Source organism: Carlito syrichta, unplaced genomic scaffold, assembly GCF_000164805.1.
Source record: "Carlito syrichta isolate Samal-C Ts95f unplaced genomic scaffold, Tarsius_syrichta-2.0.1 Scaffold98159, whole genome shotgun sequence".
NCBI lineage: Eukaryota > Metazoa > Chordata > Mammalia > Primates > Tarsiidae > Carlito > Carlito syrichta.
In genome coordinates this window covers 186,129-198,689 of record NW_007042255.1, presented here as the reverse complement: position 1 = coordinate 198,689, position 12,561 = coordinate 186,129, and the positions used below count along the sequence as shown (strand labels likewise).

The 12,561-nt window shown below is 41.4% G+C and overlaps 1 protein-coding gene across 2 annotated transcripts in view; it reads right to left on the bottom strand.

The window, feature by feature from the left end:
• Positions 1-12,561, bottom strand: part of AOAH (acyloxyacyl hydrolase) — a 208,752-nt gene that overhangs the window by 101,579 nt on the left and 94,612 nt on the right. For both annotated transcript variants that reach the window (XM_008063260.1, XM_008063266.2), the window contains 4 exons: positions 12,246-12,316; positions 11,451-11,499; positions 9,059-9,107; positions 7,089-7,183 (listed from right to left, as the gene is read on the bottom strand). In XM_008063260.1, the coding sequence (XP_008061451.1) occupies positions 7,089-7,183; positions 9,059-9,107; positions 11,451-11,499; positions 12,246-12,316 (264 nt within the window). The remainder of the gene's footprint in view (positions 1-7,088; positions 7,184-9,058; positions 9,108-11,450; positions 11,500-12,245; positions 12,317-12,561) is intronic.

Here is a 12,561-nt window from a genome sequence, read left to right as displayed (position 1 = left end):
CTCTGTGAGGACCCGGGCTCTTTCTGTCCTCTCCCCACTGTCATTAACCCTATTATAGGGCTTGGCACACAGTAGCCCCCGTTTAGTATTTGTCCAATTAACTGATGCAAGCATAGTGCTCTGCTACTGGGCCTGCTGAGATGTGACGCTAGAATTTTCACATGAGATAGAACTGATATTTTGTTTTTATTTGCTATAATACTAAAAAGGCAAACAATGGAAACAGGAGACAATTGAGCTCAACATACCTCACAGATATCAACTAGGCATGGTACTCTTTACATAAATGAAGAGATTTTACAGTTTTAAAGAACTGGAAGTGTGTGTGTGTGTGTGTGTGTGTGTGTGTGTGAGTATGTGTGTGTGTGTGTGTGTGTGTGTGTGTGTTTTGTTTTGTTTTTAAAGCAGCATGATCCATCACAGCCAAAAAAAGAATCGTGAATCAGTTTAATATCCAGTCATGGGTGAATGGTCTAGTAGATTTTTGCATATCCATTGAAAAGGACACTATGGAACATCAATAAATATAATGAAAGTAAAGAAGAAGTAGCAATGTGGAAAATGATTATGATTAGCATTAATTGAAAGAAAGGAGAATTGCCAGTTGCAAATTTGCTGTTCTTGTGACCACAAATGTGTCACAAAGACAGCAAACTTATTATAATTTGCTGTTTATCAATTTATAAACAGCAAAATATAATACACATCACATATACATATATACATACACATGCATAATGGGGGTAAAGTTCTGTAAAGAGTGAAAAAATACTAAGAAAAATTTGAGGCAGTGGGGGTGATTTTTTTTAAACTTCTTAAACTTGACTCTGTTACTGACTTCATATCTTATTTAAAATATATTAAAATAATATCTCAAAACAAATCTGATCTTACAAAATGTTAAAGTGATCCTCTCTGGGTGGTAGTATTAAGAATGAATTTTAACTTCTTCTTAATCATTTCTGTACTCTTCATTGCATATTTAACATTTATAATTTAGATAAAAGCAATAAAACAAATTTGCTCTCTTCTTTCTCCCACTTTGGATATACCTCCTTCCCCATTGAGCTTGACCATGGTCACGTGACTTGCTCTGGCTGTTGGGTTGATAGTGAACATGGTGCGGCAAATGTGCTTGTGTAGGGGGCCTTGTCCTCTCACACTTTGCCATCACCACAAGAAAAACATGCTCTGGACAGATTGCTCATTCGAGAAAAATGAGAGACCCATGGACATATGGAGCAGACCGGGTCTCAAGCTTGCAGCCAAGACCAACAGAGCTCAGGCTAAAACAACTGACCCCAGACAACTCACAGATGCATGGGTGAGAAGAAACGATGGTTGTTTTAAGTCACTGGGGAATTGGGGTGGTGAGTGGATATTAGTTTGACAATGACTTGATGATAAAGTTTCATTTTCAGTATCAACATTCTAAGCAAAATGTATCTCTTATTCCTCTTATCTCATTTTTCATTCTTGCTGAATGGTATGCCACAAAAGTGGTCCAGGCTGGGAGTGACTGAACTAACTTGTAATTTGAAGAGGAGTGTTGACTTAGAGAGATTTTAAGATTCCTAGAATAGCAGAGGCTTAAACAGATGACAAAATGACATTAAAACTGTAGTTTGTCCAACAGTATTACTAGCATATTGATAAAACTCATGAACTCCAATTAACCACAATGCTTGATTTGGGTTCCTCATCAGTCCATTGTCATTGTCATTTCTCAAAACAATTTATTTACTGCCAAAAAGTGGGAGGAAGGAGTAACTCAAACCCAATTCAACAAATGCTAATCTGTAGCATTTCAATCAGTTCATTGCTGCAAATAGAAGATGAAAAAAAGTGTTACAATTCAAATTCTAATTGTTGTCTCTAGGATGTGGTTGGCTGTTGGGCTTGCTGAAGTTATTTCCTTAAAATATCTACTTAGCAGGCCCCTCTCTTCCCCAGAGACTTAGCACACTGCAGATTGAGCCACTGTCCCCCAGGTGAGAGTAGGTGAGAAGTTATCCTCTGCAGGAAAACCCTAGAGAGGGCCCTGGGTTGTAAAGCAAGGCACCTCTCTCATCCTCCAAGGCCTGGTACAAGAATAGGAAGGACAAGTGCAAGGACACCAACCAGCCTTGTTAACTACCACCCTATCACCACTGCACTGTGTAAGCTGTGTGTCAATCTATTTTTGTTTGGTTGGAATTCAACCTACAGGTCCAAAACATTTTAATAGCTGCTGGTAGCTCATTGAAGCAGGTCTGGCTTGAGATGGTTACTATTATCATTCACAGAGTTTCTGGTTAAGTGGTTTATTCAGGATTACACTGATCTGTTAGTTGTGTAATCTTGGGTTGTCTATTCAACCTCTCAGAATCTGTAAAGTGAGGCTGTGTTGTAATAACATCTAACTCAAAGGATTTTGGGAAAGATTAAATAAAGAAGTGAGTTGGCTTTCTTTAGCTGGTTTCCTTAGCTATTTGTTTAAAAAACAAAACAAAACAAAAATAGAACAAACAAATCTCCAAAATCTTGAATAACAATATTTGGCACACACATCATACAAGTTCAATGAAGAAAATTTAGAAAAAATGTTACCCATAATTCCACCATCCAAAGACAGAGGAGTTAAAACACTGACTTACAGCTTTTCAATTATTTTTTTTTTTGCACATACAGACACACATATAGTCCATAAAATTTCTTCATACATACTAGTTTGTAACCAACTTTTGTTCCCTAACAAATTGTCATAAACATATTCCCTTGCCAGAAAATATATCTATTAATATGTATTAATTATTGTCTTAAATTCCATTATATAGATGTATATTTATACATGCCCTGTGTTTTGAGTTTTAGTTCCTTCCTCATTTTTGTTCCTATAAATACCTCTTTGATGAATATTCATATACATATTCTTGATCAAATGATTGATCATCTTTAAAGTTAAATTGTGTTATGTTATACATATTGCATAATTGCCTTTCAAAGAAGTTCTAGCACCTTAAGCTCTTGCTGTTGAACTAACATGCCTGTTTCACCATATTTTTGCTAAACCTGGGACTTTTATTACTTTAAATTCTGTCTATTTGACAGATGACGAATGAATTGTTAATTTATGTTTCTTACTACTGAAAATAAAACTTTAAAAATTTATTGGTCATGTCTTTGATCATTAAAAAACAGAAGTTTTTTTATTGCTATGTAGGAGCTCTTTGTTAATTAGATGCTTTAAATCTTGCCTTATATTCTATAAATATTGTTCTAGTTTTTCATTCATCTTTTAATTTTATAAATTTTTGACATTGCATACATTTGAGCATCACATGTAATTCAGTCTAGCTTTGTTTTTTGGCTTCCTCTTATAATATTATGCTTAGAGAGACTGAAGTATTTCTTAAAATAATGTCTTTTTCTTTGTTTCCAGGAAGGCATATGTCTGGTAAGTTTTCTGAGTCTTTGCATGACTTAGAATAAGGTTTTGCAGTTCTCATGTGAGAACAATAGCTTGGCATGCAACATTTTTGACACAAAATTTTTCCCTCTCAAAATTCTGTAGAAGGGACATTCTACTGTTTCCTGAAATTCAGGGTTGAGAGGTAAGTCTGATGCCAAATGGATTTTCCCTCCTAGTATGTACCCTGATTGTTGGTTTGTTGGGCAGAATGATTGCAAAATTTTTATTTATCCTTGGAATAAAAAAGAAAAGGCAGGACATTATGAGGAGAGAGAGTTCATTTTATGCTTTGGCGTGGGCTCACTGGGGACTGTGGATTGAAGACAGGGATTTCGCCAATTCAAAAAAATGATATTTTATTACTTATTTGATCACAGCGTCCTCTCTGCCTGGTGTCTTTTCTTTTTCTGGGTTTTCTGTTCAACCTCCAACCTCCAGGACCTATCCTGCATGCCTCTTAATCATTTTCCTCTTGATTTCCACACTGCCGCCTATCTCCTAAGTCCCAGAATTCCCCCAGCTGACCAGCTGGTTTGCCTGTCCTGTTTTCAACCCTGCCCAATGTGCAAGTCAATATTGCTCCTGCATTTTAATATCAAGTCTTTGTTTCACTTTAAAGCAGTCTTCCCTGGATATAGTCTTCTCTCTATTATTGTTTAGAACTTTAATTTAACATTTTACAAAATGCTATTCTCTTTCCTCCAGCAGGCTTTTTTCAAAAGAACATCCTTCGAGTGCCCAAGCATTTAAAAAATATATATATCCAGATACACCTCCCTGCATGCTCATTCTTACAAGTGAGTTCCAGGTTTGCCCAGTTTTGGGGACTTGGGAGAGGTTCAGTCAGAGAGTGTTTGGGTTCATGTTCAATTTCTTTACTCTGGGAAGAAGGAGTCAAGGAAAATTTATAATTTCTGTAGTTTAATTTCTCTGGATCAATTTCAGTTTTTCTGGGAGAGGAAAGAAGGAACCACATCTAGAGGTGGCCGTATGACAAAGGCTCCCTCACTGCACCAAAGTCCTCTTTCTGCAGGAAATGACACCACCCCCTTCTCTAATGGGTGGCTCTTGAGATGAGGCTGTTGTGACAATGCTACACATAAAAATGTTGTTTGAGCCAAGTACCATCCAGAAGTAACAGCCACGAGTGACTGTTCCCTGTGCACCGTACCAGACACAGGAAGGACTCCATGGGTGAGCCACCAGTGAGTCCCATAGTCCCTTTGCTCAGAAGGTCCTCCACATTTGGTTTAATGCTCTGCTGCCCCGCCTTGAACTTTTTCAGAATCTCATATTTGAATTTGTGTTGTGTAGTGAATTCTAATGGGAAAACTGAGCATCTATGAGAGAGAGGACTGGAGATGGCCTCACACTGGATCCTGCCTCCTGCTGCCTCCCAGGGACAGGTTCTTGGCTACTCACTCCCCTTCCTGCCTCCCCCATTTTGCTCTGTTACTGCAGCGCCCTCCGACCGAGTGGCAACTAAGTGGTGTCAGTGTGGGAGGCCTGTGTTCTGATACTGCCTTCTGCCCCTTGTGGGAGCCTGGGCATAGGCAAGAGGAGAACTGGCATTGGGCATTCGGCAGCTGTTCCCTGCCCCAGGTGGTAGTGTTGGCATCTGGTGGGCAGGGAAGGCGAGCTCCATCCCCATTCAACTATTTAACGTGTCCCAGCACAGTCGTTTGAAGACCCTTGGGTTACTTGATTGCTGTGGGCTGGAGAGGTGGACCCTGAAGGGGAGATGCCTGACTGGACTGGGGGTCCCTGGAGTGCTGGCAAGAGGGGGATCCCATGCTTGTGGGTTTGCACTTATTCCAAGTATCCCCTTGCCTGACAAAGTATTCAGTCTGGTGCTCTGTACCTCAAGGAACCTTCTGTTCCTCCTTCTCCAAACTTCTTCTGGGAAGCTCCAAGCACCTTCCAGGGACAATACCAAAGGAGCTCAAATCATTCTACAGAGAAGATACCTGTATGCACATGTTTATTGCAGCATTAAGCACAACAGCAAAAACATGGAAGCAGCCCTGTTGCTCACCAAAAGCGGACCGAATTTTTTAATAAATGTGGTATATATATACAAGGGGATATTATGCAACCATAAAGAAGGACAAAATTATGGATTTTGCAGCGACTTGGATAGATTTGGAGTCTATCACACCTAGTGATCTATCACAGAAACAAAGACCTGAGTACCACATGTTCTCACTCATAAGTAGACCCTGAACATTTATCATAATACAGTAAGAAAGGAATTGGCAGTAGTGGATCACTGCCAGGGGAAGGGGGGGTCACATAAATCAGTAAAGGTACCTGATCCTAAACCAGGCAAATTGAAGTTCAATGAGAGGCCCAAACTTCATCTGTACATTGACCACTTATGTACCTAATCCTGAATTGTACTCCACATCTTTTAAATAAACAAAAATTTAAAAAGACTTGTGTAATTGTGATGATTCCTCATATGAGTTCAATGCTCTTACAGTTGCATGCAAAACTGGCATTGCACAACACAAAGATAAATGTAAAATGCATGCTAATTATTTTAAAATTTAATTATTTTTCTTAGAATGGCATTAGACAGCCTATTAAAAACCACCATGACAAGTTGAGAGGAGATTACTAAAGAAAGAAAACGCTTTATATTTGAGCACCTTTAATGGAATCTTTTTCTGCTTTATGAGCCAGGAAACCTCTGCTATTATTTTGCACTGGCCTTGCCAATTAGGTGGCTATCCCTGGGCACAAGTTTTGAAGCATTCCTTTGTGACAACTTGTGGTTACAGGAAGCCCCTGCTGCAGATGGCCCACCTGACACCAGGTACCCTTGCTTGAGTTTTCAGACCACCATTCCTTGTGCCGTCAGCTCCCACACTTTGCCAACAATTTGTCCAGGTGTCTGCACAATTTGAGAGGAAGAAGACAGCCCTACTGATGATGTGGCAGGTATGTACCCAGGTGATGAACTAGGAATATACAGAACTGCCATTATATTTCTACCCCACATTTGTGAGTCTCTCTTATAAGTCTCTCTCTCTGCCTGACACCTGATCGAGTCAATACTTGCTGCTTTCCTTCCTGCTCTCCCCGCCTTTTTTATTTGCCTTCTCTGAGTCTGTCATTGTTTGTGATTCTGTCTCATCCTCTCTTCATTTTTTCACTTAAAAAGCCCCCCAGAACAGTCTCATTACTCATCAGAAATAGATGGTGGGCTTGTCTGTCCCCTGATGCCCTTCTGTGAGGCAGACAGCACCCATAAGGAGCTGGGTAGCCTGCTCTGTCCAGCCCTTTTCGCTTGTTCAGACAAGGAACAGGCTGGAGAGGCCATGAGGGCCTCATTCTGACCTCCATGGGGCAGCCAGCCTGGCATGTCCTCTGTACTCTCAGTTCCCTCCAGACCCCCCTCTGCAATCTTTAGAGTTCCTGGCTGCAACCAGCTGAGGCTGGAAGGGTCAGCAGAAGGCACCTTCTGCCTCCATTTTCCTCGGACTGAAATGGTCGTGGATGTGCCTTTCAGTGCCGAGTTTGCTGAGCAGAAAAATTTGCACCTGTTTGGAGCTGGCATTGCATTTAGAGAGAGCAAGGGGAAACAAAAACAAAGGACAGCACATCTGGAATGATTGCTGCCAAAATTACTTACCAAAGACATCTGCGAAGCCGTGATCCATTCGGGAGAGATGTGAAAATGAGCCCCAGCTGAGTCTCCCAGCAAAATGATTCCCCTGGGCTGTGAACCTAGGCAGCACAATTTATTTACATTATTTATGCACTCGAGTAGTTTGGAGTCTCCAGATTGGGTAGTTATGAGAGCAGATATCCTGGTGTGTATTCCAGGCACAGAGCATCGTAACAGTGATGCATCGCCACTTTTTGCATGTTGGATAGTGAGGGGAATAACATTTAGGAGTGGAATGAGATTTCTAAGTCATTGGATTTGCTAGCTAGATGTACAGATGCAGGTGTGTTTCCCAGCTCAGCATAAAACAAACTGCCGCATTACATCCTGAGTGAATGATGGATGAAGAAATGAATCAAAGCTTTATCTGAACTCAGAAATATGGCCGAAATTCTGGATCTGGAAATTGCTTTCTTGAAAACCCCCCAATTTCTATTATAATTCACCTTAAGAGCTAATGATCTTATGGAACAATTTTGATTTTTCAAAGATGTTATGGTCTTTTAAAGACCTTACTTCATATATGCAAAAGCATTAGATGGATGATTCTGGCTGATAAAGGGAGAGACAGAGACAGGAAGGTCGCCATGCAGCTCTGCATGTTTGGAGGTTCAGAATCACTTAATCGGACTCTGAGGCCAAACCATACGAATTACTCACCTGTGGATACATTATTCTAAATCCCTTAAGATTCTGGAAAAAATCAACTGATGCTTCCCAGAGGAAGACAGAGGAGCCTCTTTTCTCTGCCTCCAAACTGCTCAAATCATGCAGAAGGACTGCCCAGACTCACTATGGGGGCTTCCTAGTCTGGGCCTCATGGAAGCCACCACTTAGCTGCACAGATGGAGACTGAGAAGGCGCAGGACATCCTGGAGGGTACGGAGGGAGTGGAATGGGGGAATTCAAGAGGCTTCCCATAGTGACCCCAGAGCCTTGTACAAATTTCACCTAGATCTTCATTTATTCATGTTAGTTTATTTGTTCATCCATTCTTTCATCCATCCAGCAAGTCTTTCTAAACTGCAAAAATATGTAGTGGACCTTTATGTCTTCTGTCTTCTTTTCTTCCTCTCTGAGAGCTTAAAGACCATTAGACTTGAAGTTGATTGAGGGCAAGGACTGTATGTCTTTTGCCCATGAAAACACTGAGCCAAATACAGCCCTTGGTGCATAATTGGAATAGTTGTTCAGGAAATACCTGTTGAATGAATGAATGAGTGGAGTGTATCTGAAAGTGGGGAGAAAAGCAGTGCCTAAACACAAAACTATGGTGTTACCACTGAGTTTTCTTTAAGACTCTTAGGGCATCACCAGGAGCATGTTTTTGGCAATGTGTGGGTGGCGAGGTTACTCCTAATAGTGCTAGTGGCCTGGATATCTGTGGCAGTTGGGCATTTAGAGTATAGAGCTTCTGCTCAGCTATTTGGGGGAAGCCTCCAGAGGCTATAGCTTGACTGTCTCTTAAATCCTTCAGCTATGCACCTTTAACCCAGTGGACACAGGGACTCACCCTATCCATTTAAGTCTGGACGTCTGACCTTGTGGTATAATGAGAAAGAAATGCCAAAAATTAAAAATTTCAGTTATTGGCCTAACTTTTTATTTTACTTGGAAAAGTGCTGGATTTCCATTACTCTGCTATCCATCCTAAAGTCTTTAAAAAACATTATCATTAAAACTTTTAATCCTCAAGTAAAGGAATCAATTAAACGAATTGAGTTTTGCTTTTTCTAGATTCTGCCCCCCTCCTCATTTTCCATATCTTTTCCTGCCTTTTTCTGATCAGTCATGAAAATAAATGTATATCGGTTGACTTAAAGTAAATTCTAGCATCAGGCACTGCCTGACTTAGGTGGTCTGTTCACTTCAATTTGACTCAGACTGGAAAATAATATTCTACTGTGATAAACACACTGACTTACAATTCATACCTTCACAGAATTTCTTCTCATATGGAATTCCATCTTTTGGATCAACACCCTTTAAAAGAGAAATGATGAGATTAGCAGTTTGGTTTTAAATTTATGAGACACATGTATGAAATCCTCCCTAAACAGCTTTAAAAGCACAAAGGCAAATGAGTGGATAAAACCCTTTAAAGTCTCTTGAGCCCCTAATTCAGCATAGCAACACACCACATGCGTGAGCTGGGCTTGAGAGGAACTAGGGAGGGAATAAGGAGGAAGCCGGATACCGGCCATCTCATTCAGAGGGATGCAGGGCAGGGTGCCAGACCTGAAGTCTCTCTCTTGGAGCACCGAGGGTCCACTGAGTGACTGGGACACAAGGCGATTCTGCCATCTCTGAGTTGCAGATTCAAGTGTCCTGACATCTCCAATGCCCAGGAGTGATGCTTCTAGAGCAATTGTCCATTGGGTCGATTTTGTACCCCTTCTACCTCTGCGTTCATTACCAAGTCTGGAGACATTTTTTTGGTGGGGATGCTCCTGGCATCTAGCGGGTAGAGGCCAGGAATGCTGTTAAATAGCTAACAGTTTATAAGACAGCTCTAACAACAAGTTATCTGACCCAAATTTCAATAGTGCCAAGATTAAGAAAACTGAAAGTGAGGTTGGACCTCTCATAAGTGGGACTGAGTTACCATAGCTGGGATTTCCTAACACCTACAGCTGAAGCTACATGCTAAAGCAGTCATTCTTTGGAAGGAATATTCATAGTATGCCAAGATGAAAGTGCTTGGTAGTCAGAGATGTGTTGGAAACTGTGTGCTCACTCGCTCTTGGGAGATCCCCATGGACATTAAATCTTTCAAGAACCTGTTAATATCACACTCAGCACTGGAGTCCTGTGGACATAGTTTGACCAGTGTTGGACTTGATGGTTGCACAACTGCCTCTGAGTTTGTGATGCTGTGATTCTGAGTTGCTTTTCCTCTGTGGAAAGCGGCAGGTATGAAGGCAGTGTGTCCTCCCGTTACTGATGCTGAGCTCTGAGTCTTGCCTCTCTGAGCTGGTGGATTTCCATGGGCCTAGCACAGTCTCCTGCTTGGCTCTTCCCCTTATATGGAGTGGCATACCATGTCAGAGGCAAGGGTGGAACCATGGAGAACAGACAGCAGTCTTACACGCCGAGTTGCCCCCTTTGTTCCCCAGTGTGACAACTAAGCCTGAGTTTATCAGAACAAGAGCTGCCTTGGGGGTCTTGACACCTTATGTTCTAAAGGTGATATCTTCTCCTTCTCCATGAAAAGACAGAGTGACTGAGGATTTCATCAGTTACTCTAAGTTAAGGTGGGCTGGGGCACAGTCATCTGTCATGCTCTCCATATCCCAGAAGCCATGGGACTCAATCACCAGTAGGTGATTGCTGGTGCAAGCTTGGACCATTAGTGTCCTGGAAAGAGGAAAATATTTATGGAAACTTTCTCCTCTTCATCCAAGCAGGTACATGAGGAAACTATTCAGAGGTAATTTACCTTGAAGCCAGGGAATCTTAAGCTCCAGGGCCCCTCATTTGTACAGCCCCTGTCCATGAGAGTGCTGAGATTGACTGAGAGCTATAGAGTGTTCTAAGTGGAGATGGGAAGCCAGGCTGCAATTAGGACATATTTTCACATAAACACTTCTGGTAAACCAGAAAAGAGATCTCAAAAGAAAGTGACCCGAATTTCTAAGAAGCCAGTAATTTGTTGGAATTTCTCTCTTGTTCTAAAAAATTGCTTATGTTCATACTTGAGTTTGTAAGTTGGTATTCCTTTTCTTCTCGAGGAACCCTTAAGTCATGCAAGTTGTATACCTGAGTCTACTGCCATTGCTGTCCACAGCTAAGTATTTGGTTGGCTTTCCTCCTTCCTTCCCTTTTCTCTATCTGGAAGATGCAAATCCATTATTCATGGGGAACTAGGACACCAGCATTAGATGCCTCAAGGTAGGGGTATTGGGATAAACACAGGGTAATTTCTGTTCTGCCTGACTAGGCTTATGAAATAGAAAAAAAAATTGGCTGCAACAAAATAAGAACAGCATGTGGTTTGGTCCAACAGCTGTGTGGGTTGCTGTAAAACTTTGCTAACACCACTTTTTATTCAACTTCACACTGTTCAAAACAGTATAAAAGGATTGGCTATGGGTGACCTTAAGCAAAGGTTAAGGGGGCCGTGACTGAGGGAGCCTCTGCTCTCATGACACCACTGAAATTCTTCATGTGTGATCTCGAATTCCATACCCCTTTTCCAAGCAGCAGGAAAATAATAGGTGTAGGTTGTCATCTTCTTCTCTGGGTCTGACTCAAGTAAATAGGTGATGGACTTTTAGGGAGGGTAGAAAAAAGAGAAAGGGGTTACATTTGAATTTAGTTCCTTACCCAAATGCCATTACAGTTGGAATCTTGATGTACATCCCAGTTGTCTGGCCTAAGAAGAAAACACCAACATTGGTTTTTGGCATATACTTGTCCCTCAGTGAATGTCAGCTTCATGAATGGATGAATGAATGAGTGCTAAAGAAATGCCAGGGAGAGACAGCAGCATTCTCATGGAAGAGTGCCTACCAGAGTGCTAGAGTAACACCCAGAAGCCTCCATTTGACCTCTTGGCATTAATCTTTGTTTTGGATATTTACTGAGGACTCTGGACCAGATCCTGTCTTTTTCATGGTTGACTATATTCATGGACTGCATTGTTGTAGAGTGGCACTGATGAACAAATCAGCAAATTGTGCCTCTGAATGACCAAATAGCTGGTTAATTTAAGGCTTTGGCACTGTAGTCATGGCTAAGGTGAGGGCTGGCATATCCATTATTTGAAGTCAGAGGCTACTGTTTCTGCACCCAATCCTGCATACAGAAGGCTGGATACAATAATTTCTTTACTTGCTTTCTCCCACTTGACTGTGAGCTCCAGGGGAGGAGGCGTATTTCTTTTTTGTTTACACTCAGCATGACGTAAAGTGCTTGGCAAATAGTCAGGGCCCAATAAGCATTCCTTGGACAAATGAATGAATGAAATGCTGTTCTTTTTTCTCTGAGTTTCATTTCAACAGCGACAAAGAAGTCCCTTCTCTCTGGAGGTGGGGATCCCCTGGACTCGGGGAAGAAATTATGCCGCCTGTCTCCTTTTTGAAGGTAATTTCAAAATCAGGAACCAGCAGAAATAGTTACCGTCTGCCTGGGTACACTGACTTGTCTCTGTCGTTACAGTCTCTTCCTCGCCAGTGATAACCCCGCAGTGTCTGGAATTAGAGCACACACAGGAGGGGGTCAGCCCATATGGATGTTAGCCATGAGGACGGTTTATCAGAGCTGTCTGAGTAGTACTGATATCTACAGTTTTTAACTCAAATTCAGTCTAGGAACACTAAAGAGCACTAAGAAAATTAAGATTAATATGATAAGTCATGCTGTTTGAAGTGAAATTAACATAACACCAGGGCCAATGACAGGCGTGTGCACATGTGAATGTGCATGTGTGTGTGAT